Here is a 24235-nt window from a genome sequence, read left to right on the forward strand (position 1 = left end):
AAATCACCTCTTACGACAAGCAAGGGGTACAGAGGACCTTTTCTAACCCGGATCCCCATGAGAAAAGGCATCTTCACAAGGCAAGGGTTGATGATTCGTTAGTGCGAGGTGACGAATTAATGACCCTTGGCTTGTGAAGATGGGGAAAAGGACGAAAAAGAATATTTCAAGCATGCCACAAGAATTAATCACTGGTCGCAGACACATTTTTTAAAAACTTTGATGCACATGAATTTGTGAAAGCGCAGTACTCTGAGATACGAGGCCTCGAATCAATGTTATGTGTCTCTGATTCTATACACTAGAACATGTTATACGTATGATCAATTTTTATACCGCGACAGACTACGAAAGATAAGTTAATGTTACATAAATTTCAACAATCTCGTTTTAAAGTCAATATTTCGCAAAATTCTACGGTCGTGACATGCATATAGTGGTCTTCGTGGTCAGCATGCAATACAATCTGTTGTTTGGTCAAATGTTGTCTGACGTATTTCATATCAATCAGGGCTATCTTTTCATGTTGATTTAAATTGACTATGGATTACTCCTTTTACCTGAATAAGACATAGGGCTCACGGCGGGTATGACCAGTCAACAGGGGATGCTTACTCCTCCTGAACACCTGGTCCCACCTCACATGTTTCCAGTAGTCTGTTTACCCTATTCTCCATTTTATGTTCTGTATAAGATTTGCATCGTTATCTTCGCCTCTTCATATTAAATGAGGTGTTTTTGTTTTGTTTCGGTAATAAATAGATATTCAAGCTGATTTACTATATTTACAATATCTACATGATCACATACACACTACATGTACAATAGATTATAAAGAACTACAGACAAGAATGTCAACCAAACTGGATCCTTGCTTATTCTCTAATGTTCAATAAAATGAATAGTGTCTTGTTCACTGGTTGAATATTCACATGAACATGTATATACAAATTTTTATGCTGTAACAAATGTTTGTTGGTTGTTTGTTTGTTTTATGTCCCGTCGAGAATTTTTCGCTCATACTGAGACATCACTGATTATAACCTTACTTTAATTTCTGTCGGAAATCCCAACCATTTTTTAAATATATATACAATGTATACTTTATATTTCATGACCCAAAATCCGTCTATCTAGAAAATTGTCAAAATGATGAATTTGTGATGTCGTTTGATATTTGAAAATACATGAGGGTATAAACTGCGATGCTTCACGCAGGCATATTTCATGACGTCACAGGTGCTTATGGACAGTACTTCCGGTATCCCCTTCCCTGTATTTGTGAATGTTGAATTCCTTGAGTATATTTTTGATAAAATATGTAACTTCAAATTGTTTTTATTTCAATTTTCAACGGAATACTAAATACCGCTTAAAAACCGGTTTTTTTAAAAATATCATATCACGGATCTTACACTGTAGATGATAACTCATCTATATGAAAAAGGAAGGATATGCAGAAAGTCCTGCTCACAAGCACCTGTGCATGAAGTGTGTTACCGTTTTCAAAGATTATATCTATACCTGAACTTTCTAAAGAAAGTTTGGAGATATGTTTTGTTATTCCGGTCCGCCCATCACACATTCTTCTTCCCCAAACTCCTCATTTATTTTAAGCATTAACCAATTGTTATAGGCGAGACATCTTCCTTCCACAACTTCATCTCAGACATAATTTATTATTTACTAAGTTATTTATTCTTTAGTAAGTTATGAAATCAGTATATGAAATGCTAACATAAGGGACCAGGTTGCATTATATTACCAATATATTTTGAAAGTTAATTACGTCACATCTATAACTACCAATAGTGCACTTTATCGCTACAGTTAGCCAGCGCCTTATGCATGAACATGTACAAAGTACATCTGAAATTGAGATGAAAAATTCCATTTCTGGCAATGTATAGGTAATGTATTCCTCCCATAGGTAATATTCTCACCTGAGCATTTTATGCTGAATTTTATTAAACAACTATCGTGGCTTAATTCTTTGCTAGTTACAAACGATGTAGAGTATATCTAAAGGCAAGCATTACTGTCTTATGACAGTATCTGATTAATTTTTATAGTTACATAATTATTCTGTTTTCCTTTCTGTCGGAATTCCCAGCTGTTATAATTGGGGAATCATAGTTTTTAAATTAAAATACATAACGAGAAGTTTTTACAATCATTGCTATATTAAGTCATATCAATATACAAGCATCCACGGATAGTGCATGCAGGTTAATTTGGAGTGTTAGATGGTGCCTCAATAGGGGATCAACGTTTCACATGGTAAAAATATGGGTTAAATCGTTTTCGCAAAACCAGCAAGACCCTGAATAGTCATATTAATGCAAGCTCCATCTGGTAGTGCAAATTCCAATCTATTAAAAGCACGGCTCTGAAGGGTAAGATCACAAGGACTTGGGACATGGATCATAATCATTCCGACCAACCAACCCCCCTCCCCAAACACATAAACTTTATCACCATATTTGTTGGATCTGGGATATATATTTTTTCTGCTTATGTTTGTGAACGCTGAAAATGACGCTTATCAGTAGTGGAAGTTGTTCTGCCTATGGAAGTAATTCTAATGTTTCCTTGCGTTATCTTACTGACATGGTAAATTGTGATAATTCTAAGGAAAATGACGACTTTGTCAACTTATTTACTTCCCAACCCATGATCTGTGTGAGTACTTCTTACGATATGAACTACAACATGTCTCTCAATCAGGCTGTGTTCGATTCACAATCTATTCCTATTAACGACGGTATAAAATCAGACAGATATTGAATACTTAGATGAACAGTTTAAAAACGTATCAAAAGAAATTAATCCAATTAAAATAAGATCTTCTTTATTCTCCGGTGTAACGGTTAGAGAAGATCTTATTTTAATTAGATTGCAAAAGAAATATACATATGGAAGCTTATAGATATGTGTTCGAACAACGAAAGTATGATATGCTGGGATAGAAAATACTATGCACACGAACGAAAGTTCAATATGATTGTCCAGAGGGAATCTTATAAACAGAAAATCAACAAAAAGCGGTCCTAACACAGTAAAATATGCTTTACTCTGCACATGTTTCTCCAATTGGATGATGAATTTGGTACAGAGAATGTCTTCGACAGAAAAAATATCCATCCTTTGGCACCGATAGCTCAAAAATCAACTTTGTTGATCTGTGGGTGGCCATGCAATCACTGTTACAAAGAGTGACTGAGCTGGAAATCTGGAACAAATTGTCCTCACAAGACCATAAACAACTTGACACTTTTCAACTCTTTGTGTGTAAAAATACACTTACCGTATCTTTCCATGATGGCGTTGATCAAATATTTGCAAGTCATTCTTTGATGTCCTTTCTATTATTACAGAAGTGAACACAGAAAGCTGCTATTTCTAGGACGATTGTGTCGTTTGGATTCTAATACCTTACTGAAAAAGGTATTTTGACCCGTCTGTTTTCCTTTTTACACAACTTATACCAAAAGCAAACAGGATCCATCCCAGATTTATCCTATACTGTATGACTTATTACCATATTCACAGAGTTATATGGACGGGGGATATTTTCCGAATAAATGTCCTTGGGGAAAAAAATGTCAGAAAAGCTGTCAATCTATCTCACGAACTTGATAGACAAAATCGAATGACTTCTGACCCTGACCTGATCCAGTAAATCAAATATTTTCTTATACAAAACCTGCAGAAAACTTCCAATCTCTTGTAATGAAATAACCTTATACAAATTTGTTGCCAAACTGTGTACAAACACTCCTGTAAATACGAATACATACTCTGCCTTCTAGCTGCTAAGTGTGCGAAATCCCTTTCATCAATGTTTTCGTCCACTCCTCCTGTTCTTGTTCATCCACTGGATCCATTCGTAATCAGTAGGGATATCATTACCTCTTTGATGTACATCTCTGCTATGTCATCTCACAGAGTACGACTTGTACCTAGTTTTGCTTGGTAGCCACACTTCTACTCCTCTACAGGAGTTTGGATTATGTCCCCTTTCGTTTGTTGAACTTCAGGCTTGTTCCCGCTCTTGCAGCTCACTACAGCGGGGCATTGCCTTAACTTGGAGTTAATCACCTCTAGGAAGCTCAGCTCCTACAATTACATATTCACCTCCTTTTCCATTCTAATATGTACATAGATATTACATGTATTTGTAAAAAAAAAAAAAAAACAATCAAAAAATTACACTCTTTTTTTTTTGTCCTACTCCACTTGTAGTATACATATACTTGTGTAACGTGTGTGTTATTTTCATTGTCGTAATCTACAAAATAAAGTATGAATGAATTCCGTGTTGTTTACTGACCTCCTTTCTTCTCTCCGCTTCAGATGAGACCGGAAAAACCGAGGTCCCGTGTCACAGAAACTGAAACTGTCTTTATTTGATTTAATGCCTAATTTTACACAAAGTATTCAATGACGTTGTACATGTATAATATAAAAAGCTTTAAAAGAATAAAGAATACATCATATACATGCAAACACACTCTACATATACTAAACTAAAAACATGTACATTAAAACTGTCTAAACAAATGTTTTCAATCTGGCTTTAAAAGTATGTAAAAATTTGGACTGTCTTATTTCAGCCGGTAAACTGTTCCACCGTCTCGGACCAATGGTTCCAAAACTTCTATCACTGAAAGTTTTATGCCTGTTAAAAGGAACAATGTAGCAACTCTCAGAAGATTGAGCGGAGCGCAACTTTTTATTTGGTACCTGTTTCGTAAAAGTTCTGTTAAATACAATGGCGCTTCGCCCACATGACACTTATACATGGCCAATAATTTAAATGATATTCTAGAATCGATAGGTAACCAATGTAGGTCAATGAGAGCATCCCTAGAGCTGTCAAATTTCTTACGATTTAATACCAGTTTCGCACCCATGTTTTAGATTCTTTGCATTTTACATATTTCAGTCTGTGCAGGTGTGGCACGATAAAGATCCCTCCCTACTCAAAGGCCGTAAGCGCCGAGTATAGGCCTAAATTTTGCAGCCCTTCACCGGCAATTGTGACGTCTCCATATGAGTGAAATATTCTCAAGGGGGCGTTAAACAGTATACAATCAATCAATCGTTTCCGCCATTTTGTTTGTTGCAAAGGAAAATACCGGTACGCATTTGCAAAAGGAATTAGGTTGAACTCCTTGTGGGGTAGAATTAAGAAAAATGACATATTTGATATAATAAACATCCATTTAAAGATTTCAGTGACATCATCCATTGTGTTTAGTCATTGAATAGTTTGACTATTCAATATACTGAGCAGTTGAATAATCAACAATTCAATATTAAACTGTTGAAGAGTAAACGGTTTATTGTTGGAAAAAAAATTCAACAGTTACTGTTAGTTTAATGGTTGCAAATAAGAAAAAACTTTAATTTTTTCCCAGTAAAACGCCTTTTTTATTTGCAGTACACGCTGAGCTGATATATCCACACAATTACTTGTATCACGTTCATTGAAGCACATTGTATTTTACATCCACTAATAATCCCATGCACAACGTTACTCGCTTCTTGGTCCTTGTCACTGCTTTGTTCTCGTCTAGGACCTGACTACATCAGAACACTGAGAACAGCGACCGATTTTGTCACATACAAGTTGTTCCGACAGTTAGCGACGTACGGTACGTTATAGTGGCTCATAATGATTTAGAACAAAATCACACTAAGCAAGTGTTGTACAAATGTTTATCTCAACTCTAGAAATGATCATTCTAATGCGCTTGGTTTGGTTCTTCAGATACAGTAAAAATGTGTAATGTTTATCAGAAATAGGTTTTACAAAAAGACTATCAATATTCTGTTTTATCTTCCGAGGAGGAATTAGTATTTGCTACTTGAGACTCAGCTATAACCAGTCTGATTCCATTACCAATTCTTCATCAGATATATCACTATATAACAGTTTAATTTCAGGTTAAAGTTTGTTGTACACGATACCCTGAATTTCCTCTCAGATTCTAAATCCCAAATATCATTGGATACAGTACCTGTCATCGTAGGAAATCTACGTGCGGTCGCACATCTTTTACCTCCCGTGGGACACAAAGCCTATATTTTCGCATAGTTCATTAACATACACGACCTTACGTGACATATCGAGGACCAATGGGAATCGCCGGAAGTATTCCCGACATTCTAAGCGTCAGCAGTAATGGCGGCGTCCATGAAAGTGTGTGTGTTTTGTTGTTCCACTATCAACAATCGGGGTTTTAGGGCTCTGTCGTCAAAAACTTCATTTGAACAGTACAGCTATGCTCTAGAGTGCCTCAACTTTCACCCAACGTACACATCATTTGCGTGCAAATAAATCGGGTATGCAAACTCAACGAAACAAGGGTCACGAAAGTGGACCAATTGAGGGAGGAAAGAGATAAGTTGTTAGGTGTGTTTATATTTTGAATAAAATTAATTTCAAAACAAACTGACAAAGAAGTTGTAAAGTATCTCGCTGAAAGTTTTGTAATTTGTCAAAATCTTCGCTCCGAAAGCCATGCTTTTCTATGCTCCAGAACACTGGAAATAGTGAGCTTTTTCATTGGTTGAATATCGCAATGATGAATGGTGAAGCGACCAATCGCATAAAGAAGCCGAGACACACCTTCCAGCGAAAATATCGGCGTTGTGTATCACGGGAGGTAAAAGAAGTGCGACCGACAGCGGGTTTCCGACGGTGAGAACCCGTATCCTTACAGGAGCTAACTTCTTTAGATTTAATCCGAGTAAAGTAAATTTCATCAACTGAATCCACTTTCCTTCTTTCATGAAATGAATTAAGAACTTGGGTAAGAGCTTTTCATACACAATATCACTGTTGAATAGATGGATGGTTCCAATCAATAGACCAAATCTGTAATTACTGTATTTTCACATGTGGATAGTTGAATGGTTTTAATCAACAGGGGACCGAATTTTTTTTAAAGTAAAGTAAATAACGAGATGGTTTTGAATTCATGTAGTTCATAGAAAGTATCTCCACCGTGGGCTAGAAGCGACGTCATTTATCCATCACATATTTATTGAAATGTTGTTGGTCTAAAATAGAGAGACTTTGGGTGGGGTGAGGGTGCGGATTCGAGTGCCAATGTTCCTGTAGAGTCATTATCTATCAGTCGCATTTTAAACTGACATCATGCCGAGGGCGGCGTAACCTTCGAAAATATATTTATAACATCATGGAGATATGCCACAGTAAATTGAATGTCTATTTAAGGTGATGGTCCTTTAGAAAACTTGCCAGTCTATGCAGGAAGTCATTTGCCTAGATTCATTCCGCGATGGGTGTCATAGTAGTGCACCTTTGCAGGATAAACACAGAATAGAGGTTTTTGTGAATTTGAATAAATCATCAATCTAATTCTGGATTTTCTCAACAAGGACTTGTATAGCCATATGATCGTGGTGTAATTTTCTGCCGCGTATAGTTACTTTAAATGGAACAACTGTAAGCGAGAAAAATTATACTATGACAAGGCAGAAGTTATTTCAAGGTTAATGTGATTTGTAACCCGTGGGTCGCTTTACTACATGTACAGAGGCAGGCTGTATGTAATTTACACCAGTACACAATTATGTATGTAGGCCGATATTTATCAAATTCGCCCACCTATATTTAGGAGATTTAAATCTCAGCAAGCGGTCTCCTATAACCAGAATCTATAGTATCAATAATTAAAAAACATAAACATAAAAAATAATTAAAATTGAATCGTTTTAGCCTCCCACACCACTTTATTGACTCATTATGTGTGATATCGAATTAACATTTTCTTGACCAGAAAATAGTATTTAGATGGTTTCTCTTTTTTGGTCCCCTAGAAGGGGAGAAACATGAGAGGTCCCCTAGAAGGGGAGAAACATGAGAGGTCCCCTAGTATGGAAGAAACATGAGACTTCGATGAATTGATCATTCAGATCATTCACCATCCAGCGACCGGCAGGCGCCATTTTGGTCTTGGTTTACAGACCCGGGATTGGTATCAAGTGTTAAAACTCCGTATATCCATAGAAACTAGGAACATGAAGACGATGGTTTAAAGGTTGTTGTTTTTTTTTTTTTTTTTTATTTTACAAGTCCCCCACCCACTCGAATTGTGGTGGTACATGTAGGATACTTTTATTACTTTTCACAATCAAGGGTTGATTTAAAGACTGTGAACAGGTGACTTACAGATATTTATCTATATCATAACTACACAGAGTATAGGGAGTAGAGCAAGTTCTAGACGACACAGAGTCTTCCATATCTACGTGCTGCAAGTCGGTTGTTTTACAGGACGTAGATTAGAGTTAACGGCAATTTATGACGAAGTCATTCCGACTTCTGTTTCTCCATTGTCAATTTCCCATATTTATATAGCAATATTCGATCATCAGCTGCATATGATGATTTTTTATTTATTTATCTATTTATTTTTATTTACTAATTTTTTTTTATCTCAACTGATTCGATACGTGAGAGCATGCTATGTATATGATAAGTTTTTAAATCGAGCAAATAAGTTGATGTCACAGGGCATTTGAACGGCAATCTCATATACAGGGACTGATTCATGGACCTACCCACCCCCACCCCCACCCCACCCCAATTTTGTTTTTCACTTTATATGATCAAAATCTACAGTCTAATTGATATGTTTGAAAGATTTCATTAAAAAAAATTAAGGTTATATGTCATGAAAAAAGCTCATTATAGAGAGTTTATTATTTGTTTTGAAGACAAAAATTTTTCTTTACGAAGTTTTCAAAATAAATGGATATTGATCCAAGGTCATCATATATATCACAATTCAAGTATACTTTAATCTTTAGGTAAAGTGCGTCATTCAAAAGTTGAAGTAACTGAACAAAATTAAGAATTGCTTTAAATTACAAACTTAACATCTCACTGGTTTGTTTGTAAACATAAAAAGACTTGGGTCTTTGTTTACGTAACATAAACTTAAGGCTAAAATATTGCTCTTATCCTTGCAACCAAAAGGTCCAAATTTTGGTTGACGACATCAAATGTGTTATAGTTCTAATTTTTAACTTAAAAAAGAAAAATATTTTAAAAAAGAAGAAAAAAAGCGAAGCAGTCCCTTTAAAGTCAGCATTTGGCAAATTATGTAGTCGTTATGATCTCATTTGCAAATACAATCTATCATTAGCTAGGTCGATTTTGTCTGACGTGTTTCATACCCATTGGTAGGTCGATTTTACATACTGATGTTTGCTACAGATTACTCCGTTAACCTGATCGAGATATAGGATTCACTGCTGTTGTGACCAGTCAACAGGGGATGCGCCCCCTCTAAATCCGCCACTGTCAAATAAGTTTATCATTTTGGATCCACCGGTTTTTTCAAATTCCGGGAAAATCTACCGGATACATTTTAAAATTAGTGACGATAATGCGGTATCCTGTATGAATTTTGCCACAATCACGGAGATGCATCAAAAACTGAGAAAGGTCTTGGTTTAGTGGCATCATTAATGAAATGTTGACAATTGTCAATGTATGTTTGTAAGTATATTTCACTTCTAAAAGACTAGTGCACATGCGGCAGCTAGAATATTGAAGGTTCCATTTGAAAGCAGACTGTTGTCGAAAATTTCTGAGGACCAAGATTTGTCAGTCGGAATACTAAGTTGAAATTGTTTAATGCTTGAGTGTATCTTACGGGAAAACAAGTTTAATGTCATTTTTAATTGAAATCCAATTTATACTCAATCACAACACGTCTAATTTTCTTATTGGTCTTTCATTGTTCATTCTCACTCTGAGAACTTTCAGTTATTACACTTACACATATTTTTCTGATTTCATTGGCATGATTTAGGGGTGTGTATTACTCAAGATTTTCCGATACGATGTGATTCAATATTTTCTGATGTGATATCCGATATATTGGATTTACAATGTAGTTCAGCATTTTCTGAAGTAAAATATCAAAATAAAAAAAATGAAGATGTTTAATATCTTTTATTTCATAACAAAACAAACAATGGCAATTAAAGTCTGAGGAAACTCCAATGTCACAATGTAAAAGTGGAGATTAAAGTCTGAGAAATATCTGATGTCACAATGTAAAAGCGGGTATTAAAGTCTGAGGAATCTCCGATGTCACAATATAAAAGCGGGGATAAAAGTCTGAGGAATCTCTGATGTCACAATGTAAAAGCGGGTATTAAAGTCTGAGGAATCTCCGATGTCACAATATAAAAGCAGGTATTAAAGTCTGAGGAATCATGTTCCTGTTAGAAGCCATTTTTAAATTATGAACTTCGATCCCGACTATTAAAAGGGCTATTTTAAAACCCGACATTATATCGTAACGTTGAAACACCGTATCGTATATCGCTGGACAGGCGTATACCGGTACATTTCGATATATTGATTCACCCCTAGCATTATTTACCATTCACCATGTTTAATAATGATAATAATAATGATTGGTTTTATATAGCGCCTTTTCCAGCGTATGCTGCTCAAAGCGCTTTACAATAATCGATGTACATTATTACCCCGGCAGACCTTATATAAATCTAGAACTTTCTCAGCCTCGTAGGAAGCATACAGTGCAAGCTGGCATTACAAGCACTAGAGCACTAACATTCTAACAATATCTTTCACTGTCTATAGCCAGGTACCCCTTTTACACTTGGGTGGAGTGAGGAAATTCATTTAAAGTGCCTTTCCCAAGGACACAACGTCAGCCCTGCCGCGGCCAGGACTCGAACCCACGACCTTTCGGTCGAGAGTCTGACAGCCTAACCACTCGGCCACCGACGCCACAATGTGGGTCTTCCCACTAAAGAATTATTTTGCATGCCAAACCCAATTGAATTTTATATCATGTCACAGGGCTTGACACTGAAAGGTACATCCAACCGACTAGTAAAAGCTTGGTCCAGTCTAGTTTATTTTGAGTCAAGGTAGCCCAACTGGCTGTGTCACAGTATCATGTTTAATTATAAAACTATTGTATTATAATTGAAATTTCTAAGGTATTGTTATTGTTCACCTTAACTTTTTAATCCGCAATATTTATTCTGTTTCATTTTCAATATATAGATGTTCTACCCATACTTATCCTTACTGTCACGCCCTCTGGTGGCATTTTGAAATTCATTTTCTTTACAACAACTTAGTTGGTAATCCACAGTTGGTCTCGCTAGGGTCTATCTTGTAATAACTCTGTGAGACACAACACCGAAAAATTCGCTTGGAGAAGTGTCCAGACTATGTATTCTGATTGGTAAGAGAAAGCAACAGCAATCATGGGTTACTGATGATGTACAACAACTGCTGTTAGGTATATTTTTAGTAAACAATTATTGGCTTCCTTTCCAATGGAATATAATGAAATTAATTGATAGATAATATACTGATATGTTAGTTTTTACATCTCTACCAATTTCTGATGTTGATTTGTTTACACTGACGGTGTCCCAATTTGACTTTGGACCAAAGTTTGTTTTCTCTGGCAGAGGTAAAAAGGGGAGATAAGGGTACACAAAATCAAAGCGCAGAGCATGTTTTAATGCAGGGTTGCAATGAAGATTAGTTTTATGCTATTTTGTGTAATCTTGGATGAATAAAGGCTATGTCAAACAATATGTGCAACAATCAGGGTGAATACAACAGAAGTAATTTTTATATAATAGACCTGTTTTATACTGAAATCTCTAGAAATACATGCATTCTGATGACAGAATAATTTTTATATTAATTATTCAACACATACTATGTTATTTAGGATACTGAGATATAGAGAACTATATGTACTATAAAAGAGGTCAGGTCTAGTGATGTTGAGGTCAGGTCTAGTGATGATGAGGTCAGGTCTAGTGATGTTGAGGTCAGGTCTAGTGATGTTGAGGTCAGGTGTAGTGAAGATGAGGTCAGGTTTAGTACAATTTTAAGCTACTGGTCTTGACTGGTCTCGTTATTTCATAAGTACATGTAAGTATTGAGCCCTGCGTCATGAAAAAAACGTTTTATCAGCCATCTGGACTGACATACTTGTGGAATTTACCAGTCCAGACATAAATTTATTGATCTTGCCAACAGGACTAATGTTTTTACATCTCGGAAAAAGAACGTGCAAATTAAACGTGCACATGTACTTTTGTCAGTACTATCACAAAGACATTATCAATTGATATATTTTATTTTTTTTTATGTTAAACTGAAATGCTTTTGATTTTCAGCACCAGCATTGATTAGGTAACACTGTGAGTGCATGACACAAACAACGGACAATGGACTACGAGGAACCGTTCGACTATTATGACGATGCCAACCTTTATGATGAGGAGGATTTGGAAAAAATGATAGCTGCTTATGATGACCTTGATTATAATGATGAAATGGAGTATGCTCGAATTTCGTTTTTTGAACTGGCAGAAAATTGTTTGTACCCCACCTTACAACAAACAGTCCACATGTTGGCTCCATTGTATGTGTTGTGTATCACTACGAGACTGATCTGTGTGGTAGGATACTCAGGTAATGAAACTACCCAAGTCCAGGCATTTACCTTATTCATCCTGTAACATATCCTTTATTATCTCCTGTAATATCCCGTAATATTCTGTAATGTCCTGTAACATATCCTGTAACATCCCGTAATATCCTGTAACATATCCTGTAATATCCTGTAACATATCCCATAATATTCTGTAACATATCGTGTAATTTCCTGTAACATATCCTGTAACATATCCTGTAATATCCATAACATACCTTGCAATATCTTGTAACATATCCCATAATATCCCGTAACATATCCTGTAATTTCTTGTAACATATCCTGTGATTTCCTGTAACATATCCTGTAACATATCCCATAATATACTGTAACATATCCCAAAATATTCGTAATATATCTCGTAATATCCTATGATATCTTATAAAATATCCTGTTGGTGTAATTTCCTGTAACATATCCCATGATAACATGTAACATATCCTGTAATATCCTGTAACTTTCCATGATATCTGAGAATGTACAATTTTATATCATCACCATAATAATGTAAATGATGACTATTAAAGTTTCACATCATATGAATACTGTGTACAGATAATGAGATATGACATAGAGATGTTCAAAACTCTCAGACTGTTGTTTGGAGATTTAAACAAAAGCTAGATGCTGTCGGTCCCAATGTTGGGTGAAATAGATAATACAAACATACAGCCAAAGAGGCACTAATTTGTTATAATCGTAGTTTATAAAATTTAAAAAAGAGATTTAAATTTTTCTGCCCAGAATAAATTTCTGTACCAAACAAACAACATTGTGATGTAAGCATGAAGACACATATCAGAATAATGCTAGGTTTCAGTGACTGTATCATTTCATTATTCAAATTATCAGGGACCTGGCTCCAGGACTTTATAAAACTTGATTTCAGTTTCAGCTTTTCACTGTATGTACCTTCTATAATTGTGAGACTTTATAGACCTAAAGTGAGTTTATCTAGATTTTATTGTCCTGGAGCTTGTGCCTTTATTGTTTTTAGCAGAAGGAATTATAACTTAAAATGAGCTGAATGATATATTTTATTAAATAGTATTTACACTGAATGATATATTAAAGTTCAACAAATTGGATTTCTTTTTTCAGATGATGAATATGCCATATTTTAGGCCCAATGTGTAATGAATTGCCCTATGAATAATAGCTACACTTATGTCATGTTTATTCAACAGGCACAGAGGAGTCTCTGATACCCCGATGGCTGATCAACCTCTCCATCAGTATGGGTGGCCTGTTAGCACTCCACATGTTTTTCGGAAACAACATTATTTACCTGCTCATCTGTGCTGCGTCTGTGTACGTGATTCTGCTGATTACGGCGTGGAGGTTTCAGAACATGGCTGGCCTTCTGGTGGCAGTGTTTACGTTCCTCTTCATTGTGATATGGTAAAAGCTGGTAGATAATCACAATATAGACTAGCATAAAGTGATCTGACATTTTTTTTCTTTTATGATACATGTTGAAATATACAAATGTTTTAGGTAAACTCTCCTTAAAATGTTGAATTACATTATTTATTGTCACTTTGTAACCATACAAATACAGTCAAACCCCGTTATCTCGAACTCGATGGGACCTAGAAAAAACTTTGAGATATCTTAGGATTCGAGATATCGAGGGTAAAATACTTATAGAGTAAGTAGTTGGGACTTCCGAATCACTTCGACATATCCAGGGTATTTGAGATATCGGTGTTCGAGGTACCAAAGTTCAACTGTACAATGATACAAAACTAAGGTAAACTGCAATGATCAAGAATTATTTTCAGAGTCTGTAAAAAAGCGTTTACTTGACATTTAGAAACTTTTTTTTAAATGTCAATACTGGAATCTGTGAGTTTCTTTTATTTACAGTGAGTTATTTGTGGTGGAAGAAAAGACCTGGCACAGTGTCAGAGGTAGGAAGAATGTGAGGTAGGACTGTTTGTTTTTTGTAGAGAGGCTCATTACAAATTTGAGATTGTGTGCTGGAATCACCTCTATCTTCAAGTCAGAGCACCACAGTTATGACTCAATTCTAATATTTTAACATAGCACGTCATGATTTTGAAGTTGTGTGGTAGCAATGTATTTAATCAACCCATTCATCAGCCTTAAGTTTGTCCAAACACTTGCTTATTAATCATATTCAAGTCAAATTTTAATTTGTAGAAATTTAAGAAAAATTTTGTCTGTAGGTGTTATAGTATTTGATACATGCACTTTACTGTCACTTGAAATGATGAAGACAAATACAACCATGTATAGGTATCCGCATCCAATTGTATTTTTAAAAAAAAAAATTATTCTTATAATTTTTATTTCAGGTGCACAGATTATGCTGTCAATGAAAGTTATAGGACTTGGTTTTGACATTTCATCTGGAGTTATTTCCCTTCCATCATTCACAGATTACATGGCCTACATCTTCTGTGCAGGAAATGTCATCTTTGGGCCATGGATATCCTTTTTAGACTTCAAAAGTATCTACTCCACAAATATATCAAAATGTCTTGTAAGTTATATAAACCCTACATATTGAAGGGGGAGGGGGTCAACCTCCAGCCACCTGGTTTCTGTCCCTCTTTTTTTTTTTTCTCTCCATTTTTTCATCTCTCTCCTTCCATCCTTCTCCCTGTGGTGAGTCAACCTCTCCCTCTTCCTGCTCCTTGCACCCTCCTGTCAACTTTTTCTATCCCTCTTTTCTTCTGTCTTCTTCCAACCTTATCACCTTCCCCTTCCCTCCATTCTCCCCTCCGTTTCTTCTTTTCTTTTACCCTGCCCACCCCCACAAATAACCAGGCTGAAATCTGCTCTTTTTTTGTTGGAGAATTGATGTCTTGGTAAAGTGTTCCTTTCTTTGTATCAGGCTGTAGATTGGATGACGAAGGTGATGAAATCCAGCTTCTTCTCTGTGCTCTGTCTTTCGTTCTCAACATGTTTTGGATCTTGGATCATACTGGATAGCAATTACAAGTAAGTCATTAATGTGCCTTATTAATTAACATCAACATCTTAATTTAAAATTGCTTGGTTTGAAAGAAGAAAGATTGCAGCTGATCGTACATCACAATGCGCTGTTTATGTCAACTGCATTATATTTCCCATGTTAAATGAATAGGTGGATTAAATGTCTAAAGTCATTGTTGCTTGATGTACAGTGTAAAGGGTCATCACTCAGCTCAACGGTCACACAGTAGACATATTAGGCTTTATTAAGCATGATGCATCTTCATAAATGTGACTGCCACTCGGAAATTGTCTATTGTACAGTTTTTTACTCTTTAAATTTAGACAGGATTCTCAGTTCTTTAGATGTGTCTATTTGTTTGTAGGTACATGTAGATACATGCCTATGTAGATTTCTGGGTCTTTTTGATTTAGTCATTACTTTGTCTATTTGTTTGTAGGTAGATACATGCCTATATAGATTTCTGGGTCTTTTCGATTTAGTCATTACTTTGTCTATTTGTTTGTAGGTAGATACATGCCTATATAGATTTCTGGGTCTTTTCGATTTAGTCATTACTTTGTCTATTTGTTTGTAGGTAGATACATGCCTATGTTGATTTCTGGGTCTTTTCGATTTAGTCATTACTTTGTCTATTTGTTTGTAGGTAGATACATGCCTATATAGATTTCTGGATCTTTCCGATTTAGTCATTACTTTGTCTGTTTGTAGGTAGATACATGCCTATGTTGATTTCTGGGTCTTTTCGATTTAGTCATTACTTTGCCTATTTGTTTGTAGGTAGATACATGCCTATGTTGATTTCTGGGTCTTTTCGAGTTAGTCATTATTTTGTCTATTTGTTTGTAGGTAGATACATGCCTATATAGATTTCTGGGTCTTTTCGATTTAGTCATTACTTTGCCTATTTGTTTGTAGGTAGATACATGCCTATGTTGATTTCTGGGTCTTTTCGATTTAGTCATTACTTTGTCTATTTGTTTGTAGGTAGATACATGCCTATATAGATTTCTGGGTCTTTTCGATTTAGTCATTACTTTGTCTATTTGTTTGTAGGTAGATACATGCCTATATAGATTTCTGGGTCTTTTCGATTTAGTCATTACTTTGTCTATTTGTTTGTAGATGGATACGTGCATACAGAGATGCTCAGTCCTTTAGATTTAGTCATTATTTTGTGTGTTTTGTCTCAGAAACGACAGCAGCTCTTGCTGGTATAAACCCCGGTGAGATTGACTAGTAAGTATTTCCTTTATTTTTCAACATCTATGCATAAGAAAAATCAACCTTAAGGTTTTAATTTGCCAATAATTTTGTGATGTAACATTTACAAAAAAAAATTCTTTGTTTTTTTTATTACTGAAGTGGAGTGACTGTCACTAGACCATTTTACATTGAACTGCCGAGGTCTCTAGTGGATGTTGTTACAAACTGGAATTTACCCATGCACAATTGGTTGAAAAACTGTAAGTATTTTGTGTCATGTGAACTTCAACTCAAAATGTCTGTTCTATTTGAAGCCCAAGGGAAATAACTCTGTTGATTATTATTTCCAGATGTGTTCAAAATTGCCCGTCCACACGGAACCTTTTTAGCCGTCATTTTGACATATGTAGCTAGCAGTCTACTGCATGTAAGACCATCAGAATTACCATAATATTAAAGATTATGGATTGAATTTATTTACATGAAACTTGGTATAGTGAGTTTAAAATTTTCTTTATATTTCAGGGCCTTAATTTTCAATTGGCAGCAGTTCTTTTGTCACTGGGATTTTATTCCTATGTGGAAATGAGTGAGTCATATAATTGTTCTGTTTTTGTGTTAATTATAAATTGCTATCATTAATGCAGTAGAATATGAGGTGTTTGAACTAGTGCAGTTCTAAAAGTGTTAACATGCAGGGTGCATATGATATTGATAGATTTTTTGTTTGCATTAATTTTATCTTCTATATATATGGACACAATATTTCCTTCATGAATTTGGACAAATTTTGAAAAATGATCACATATGATGAAATGCCAGCCAGCATACTGAATGCTTTTGATGTGCTCAGTATTTAGGAAGAAGTTGTCTCAGATATTCCAAGCATGTCTGGAGGCCAGATCCTGCCGAGAAAACTGCCCCCATACTTACCAATATGTAAGTGCCTTACATGTGTACATATTAACATTCACATTTGTGTTGAAGATTTTGTGTCAATTTTTATGTAAGAAGCATACCTTGCTGATAGTGTTTAGTACATGCACTGGGAAATTTTTACCCCACGTCATATTTGTGTTTCTGATTTAAACATCATTTCATCATCCTCTGCTTTTATAAAGTGTCATTTTAAACTCATCCTGGCAAATTCAACCTGTTTAATTTTTGTTCAGCTTTAAAAATAAATACCCCAACAAACAATATATGAAAGGAGATAAATGAAGTGTGGGTGAAAAACATATGTGTATATTATGAAGTTAATCATTTCACACCCTACTTGATTGGTATGTTGTGTATTTCCAAGTAAAACAGATGTTTGCTACCGTTAAATTAGCATGAACTTTTGCAAATAAGAAGGGAGAAGCTGTATCCTTTTTAATGCAATTTATGCATATTGCTTGATGTTTGCATCTTAATTTGTTAAGTTTTGTGTTTTTGTTTAAATGTATCAATTTGAATATGTTACAAAATATTTACTCTTGATGTTATGTTTTTTGTGTCATTGTATTATGACGTCACAATTATGTCTGCCTCAAACCTCAAGTGTACTAGCCAATCAAATTGCAGATTACAGTCAATATTTTTTTTACTAGTCGATATTATTATACCAGTCAGTGTTACCATTTAATAACCTTCAGATTTTGATAAATTGATGTTATACGTGTGTAGCTTTAAACTTAGCCTGGTTTTTATGTTACAGGATCATCCTTACGTGAGGATCACCAACCTGTGCTTTGGATGTCTGTCGGTCTTTCACTTAGCCTACCTAGGACTGATGTTTGACAGCAGCGAGGAGGCGGAAAAGGTCAGAGTCGTGTAAAATCTTGAAATCCCATTGAACTATGATGTCATAAACACAAAACACATGCATTATGGTGGGGAATTAATTCATTACGCATTTCACAGTCTCTGTATGTTCTATTTATGGGAAGAGTACATTATTCGTTCAATTTTGAATTTATGTACTTTTTTGAGTCAAATATTAGCACAATCACATCATCCCCATCAACTTATATCTCCCCTTCCATTTCCATGGGTTTTTAAAAAAACACTTATAGAAATCATCTTTAAAGTGGAAAATTACCATTTAGTGTGCTAAAACAATTCTTCCTAGTTGTTTATTGAATCAATGAATAACCAATACAATAAATAACTAGGAGGAATTTCAGAAATGGTTATTCATGAATAAGTTATTCGCTGTTTTCTTTTGTAGGGGTACAATATGTCTCACACACTACAGAAGTGGTCAGACCTAGACTTCCTCAGCCACTGGGTGATCTTCGGGACTTACATATTCCACTTACTGGTGTGATAAGGCTTAATTAATTTACAATGGTAATTAAAAACAGGCTGCAGTATTTGTTTTTTGTAGGTGCTTTTCCTTCCCATCATATTTTAAATTAACTCTCAATGTTTGTCAGTATATGGGTTGTATCGCAAATGTGTTTTGTATATATATTCTTGTACATGTACATGTTTTAGAAAACTACAACATAGATGTACAAATTTCTTCTGAATAATTACAACATGTGCAACATTTATGAATGAATACCTATAGATAGTATAGTATAAGAATATATAGTTTTTTTTAAAGTGATAGATAGATGCATAAAGCTAGGAGAGAGAGAGAGTGAGAGAGAGAAAGAGAGAGATCATGCATTGTATGCTTGATAAGCAAAATATTTGGAATTCTTCATTTCATTGCTACATTACATATAAGTTTACAATATCATGATTGTAAGGGATAAAAAAATAAATTGGGATTCTTCATTTCATTGTTACATTACATATAAGTTTACAGTATCATGATTGTAAGGGATAAAAAAATAAATTAGTGTTGTAATTTTCAGTTGATCTGATGTAATGGTGTAACTGTTATTGTTTGAATTAGAGAAATGTTTCATATTTCCATATTTCATGAATTTTATTTGTAGATCATGTACATTTACTATAGCTAGAATTTCACGAAGCATTGTGAATTCAAAGCATTCCTTCTAAACCCATAAAACTACAGGGTATAGTGTGAATGTTGAAATTTAAAGTCACAGTCACCTTTAAATTTCAACGTGCTAGCTTTAATTTCATGTCATATTTTTTATGGCCTGTGTCATTTGTATGGTGTTTCAAACAGCATAATATACTGAAGATTTATATATATATATACATCTATATTTACAAGAAATAATTACCTATTTACATGTAATTATACAATGTGTTTTGAATTTATTCACTGTAAAATCGGTAAATTCTAGGGGCGGGTCTAATTTCTGCTCTTTTTACGGTGCAGAGTTGTCCATGAATTTAGATCTTCAACATAGGAGGTAAAAAAAATCTTCTGTTGTAAAGAGGGACAACTCTCTGACCATGAACTTTGACCCTGCAAGTATGCAAGTTTTTACAGATCACGAAATTTTGACCCAACGAAAATAAGTGTTTCTACATAACCTATAGTTATTATTTTTCCTCTGCATGATATGTGTATACTACTGCCAAAATGTTGAACAAGAGACAGTATCAAAGCTCTGTAGTTATACAACAGAGGCAGATTGATATGTTGCAAACAAGAATTACATGTTGTTTGAAATATATTAAAATTGTTTACCATAGTGTCAGCAGCTGGTTTCTGAACAAAAAGAGAATTGTTTTTATATGAATATCACCTTGTGATATTGTCATATCTGTATATTTTGATAGATTAATATTTAATATGTGATGTACACAGTGGCTTAATGATTGGAGGTTGTCAGCACATGGACTTCTAGTCAAATTATAGTATTGTAAGCTTACATGTGTGTATAAAAACGAGTTTTGTTGTGTGTAGTTTGCTTAGCCTGTGTGTAGTGCTGCTGAATATTACAACCTAATGATATTGGTGTAAAAGTGTAAGGGGGTTCTGATAATGATATTTGGTGTAAAATTATATGGGGGTTGGGGTGCAAGGAAACCATACAGATGTAGAAATCTGGACGGCTCTGTGTACGTGTATTTTGGATACTGGTAAATATACACACACGCCAATTTCAGATTTTGACTGTGTAAATAGAGTGAGATCCAGCAATACTGCTTAGTGGTGCTTAACTGTAAAAATGTTCTCATGTTACAGTATAATTTAAAGTTCATCCTTTTTTATATGCAATGTATATGTATTTCCAGTCAGAGAATGTTGGCTTACTTTTTGCAGTGTTTTGTTTTAATCCTCATCTTTATGTCCCAAATTGAAACATATTGTAATGCCCCTGTATATAGGTTTTGGTCAGTCCATCTGCATAAACTTTAAGCTCTGCCATAAGTTTTTAATGAACGTCAATTAGGCTAGACTTGTATATTTCTTGTGACAAGACCTTTCTTTTGCTACCAAAACTTTTGACCTTGTGACTATGATCTAGATGTTTGACCTACTTTTGAAAAACTTGAATCCTGGCCATAACTTTAGAATACCAGTTGTTTAATATAGTGATAGGACTTTCACGTCCTTCAATTGTGTGTTCCTTAATATATGACAAGACTTCTTTAGGTAACAAAATTCTGACCTCTTGACCTTGATACAGAGTATGACCTACTTTTGACAAACATTGACCTTGGTCATTTTCAACTTTGCTGCCATACAGGGGCACCAGTGTTTCACAAAATCTTGATTTGATCGGTGCTACTTCCGAATCGTCCTTTGCCAGACAGCTACAGCAAAACCAGAGCTTATTCATGACATGCACTCCCTGTTTATAAAGTCCCTTTGAATGATACCAAGAATAATGATCTTATGACCTCGACATGATTTGAATACCAAGGTCAATTACCTCGAATTGAATTAAGAAAAAATAGCTGTCATTGGTGAAAGGTATGTGTCGCAATAAGTTTGTTTGTAACTCAAGACACTTAAAGACTTATAACATGACTAGTGGACTAATATTCTGTGATCATAACCTAATGCTCAATGGTACCGTACTTACAAACATCATGGCTGCCAGTCAACCTCGAAAATTCATTTCAAATAGAATAAGCTCTACTGACTTGTAAATGAGTTTTATGGTAAATGATATTTATGTAAAAGTGTATACTGTTGACAATTTCGATATGGATATGTCGTTTTCATTGCAGATTCCTGGATAAATATTTTTTTCTTATGCTTATTTTCATGTTCATTTCAATATGTTATAAAACACTAGGAATGTTTCGGTCATAATTGTAAATTATCAATTTGGCAGAATATATCACTTTAAGGTGGCTCACTACACCTTGAAAGAGTTTATTAAATCAGCTCAAAATTATTTAATCATGAAAGACATGATGAAATGTAATAAGTACATATGTCAAAAAGGCAAAAAATATCCGAAACGGGGGAAAAAACATGATTTTTAAACTGGCGGATTTAAACTCTGGATGTGCAGGTCAGTAATCCAATATCTTATCCACTGAGCTGCATAGATATACAAACAGATTGATTGATACATATAATTTCACGAAAACTTTTAAATCGCCATCTTGTGACGTACTGTCATAAAATGTGCAAGTCTTGATGTAGTGAGCTACCTTAATATTGCATCTGGGGTTTTTTACATTTATTTACTTAAAATTGAGCTATTCTCAAAATAAATGAGTTATTTGGCATACCCTTCTCAGTTCTACAGAAATGGAAAAACAGAAAATGTCAGTTTGGTGCAGACAATAAATTATTGCTCTTGTTTCAGTGACAAAAGAACTGAACTGTAAATTCTACTGAATCAAGCTCACATAAGACATACAGATGTTTGTTTGGATCTCAGATTTTAATGATACACATGTAATAAATTAGTTTTCAGTCTGATGAGATTTGTGAATTTTTTCTCCTTTCATACAAAGCGTAATGGTTAGAGATTCTGCTGTCTGTCATTACAATGAATTGTGATATCCCTGTGTCGTCAATACTCAAGAGATATCCTGATGTTCAGTAATGGGTATAGTGATATCCCTGTGTTGTCAATACTCAATAGAGATATCCTGATGTTCAGTAATGGGTATAGTGATATCCCTGTGTCGTCAATACTCAATAGAGATATCCTGATGTTCAGTAATGGGTATAGTGATATCCCTGTGTCGTCAATACTCAATAGAGATATCCTGATGTTTAGTGATGGGTATAGTGATATCCCTGTGTTGTCAATACTCAATAGAGATATCCTGATGTTCAGTAATGGGTATAGTGATATCCCTGTGTCGTCAATACTCAATAGAGATATCCTGATGTTCAGTAATGGGTATAGTGATATCCCTGTGTTGTCAATACTCAATAGAGATATCCTGATGTTCAGTAATGGGTATAGTGATATCCCTGTGTCGTCAATACTCAATAGAGATATCCTGATGTTCAGTAATGGGTATAGTGATATCCCTGTGTCGTCAATACTCAATAGAGATATCCTGATGTTTAGTGATGGGTATAGTGATATCCCTGTGTTGTCAATACTCAATAGAGATATCCTGATGTTCAGTAATGGGTATAGTGATATCCCTGTGTCGTCAATACTCAATAGAGATATCCTGATGTTTAGTGATGGGTATAGTGATATCCCTGTGTTGTCGTTACTCAATAGAGATATCCTGATGTTCAGTAATGGGTATAGTGATATCCCTGTGTCGTCAATACTCAATAGAGATATCCTGATGTTTAGTGATGGGTATAGTGATATCCCTGTGTTGTCAATACTCAATAGAGATATCCTGATGTTCAGTAATGGGTATAGTGATATCCCTGTGTCGTCAATACTCAATAGAGATATCCTGATGTTTAGTGATGGGTATAGTGATATCCCTGTGTTGTCGTTACTCAATAGAGATATCCTGATGTTCAGTAATGGGTATAGTGATATCCCTGTGTCGTCAATACTCAATAGAGATATCCTGATGTTCAGTGATGGGTATAGTGATATCCGAGAGTTCAGTACGGAGATTTCAGCGACATCTTGGTATAGTGATATCCGAGAGTTCAGTACGGAGATTTCAGTAACATCTTGGTGTATAATGATGAGCACTGATCAACACCGAGTAGGGATATGATCTGTTTTTGAAGGATTTCAAATCCTGACTTATAAAATGTTACTCGATATCACTCAGTTATACTTAATCCAATCAGAAAACAATTGATTTATCAGTTTCCTGTGCATTACAGAGGTGGTACTTAAGGTGAGGAAATGTTACATGCTGTGACAGACATGAAACTTAGTGCACTGGTAATTCCCAAGTACATGATTTAATTTTGAGGTCACATGGTCAAGGGTCATTCCACTCTGGACATAGGAAGATACTGTCTGGTCAGTATCTTGAGAACCCTTTACTTGACAGACATCATATTTGGTACACCATAAGGAGTAGATGATTCCTATTAATTTTGGGTTCACATGGTCAAAGGTTAAACTGGACTTGGTAATATATTGTCTCCTACATTTTAATCACCATTAGCTGGATTGACACCAAACTTGGTATATCCAAGGTCAATTAAAGGAGTTGATGGCCCCTATTGGTTTTGAGGTCAAAGGTTAAT

The 24235-nt window shown here is 35.0% G+C and overlaps 1 protein-coding gene across 1 annotated transcript; it reads left to right on the forward strand.

Moving 5' to 3' along the window:
* Positions 1-9423: 9423 nt before the first annotated feature.
* On the forward strand, positions 9424-22522 carry LOC125654022 (protein-serine O-palmitoleoyltransferase porcupine-like). Its single transcript, XM_048883764.2, has 13 exons — positions 9424-9541; positions 12232-12529; positions 13739-13952; positions 14421-14464; positions 14873-15060; positions 15415-15521; positions 16642-16755; positions 16882-16982; positions 17073-17149; positions 17248-17311; positions 17576-17661; positions 18422-18526; positions 18935-22522. The coding sequence occupies exons 2-13, from the start codon at positions 12283-12285 to the stop codon at positions 19031-19033; spliced, it is 1446 nt and encodes a 481-aa protein (XP_048739721.1). The 5' UTR covers positions 9424-9541; positions 12232-12282; the 3' UTR covers positions 19034-22522.
* The last annotated feature ends 1713 nt before the right edge of the window (positions 22523-24235 follow it).

The sequence above is a fragment of the Ostrea edulis genome, chromosome 7, assembly GCF_947568905.1.
Source record: "Ostrea edulis chromosome 7, xbOstEdul1.1, whole genome shotgun sequence".
NCBI classification, from domain to species: domain Eukaryota; kingdom Metazoa; phylum Mollusca; class Bivalvia; order Ostreida; family Ostreidae; genus Ostrea; species Ostrea edulis.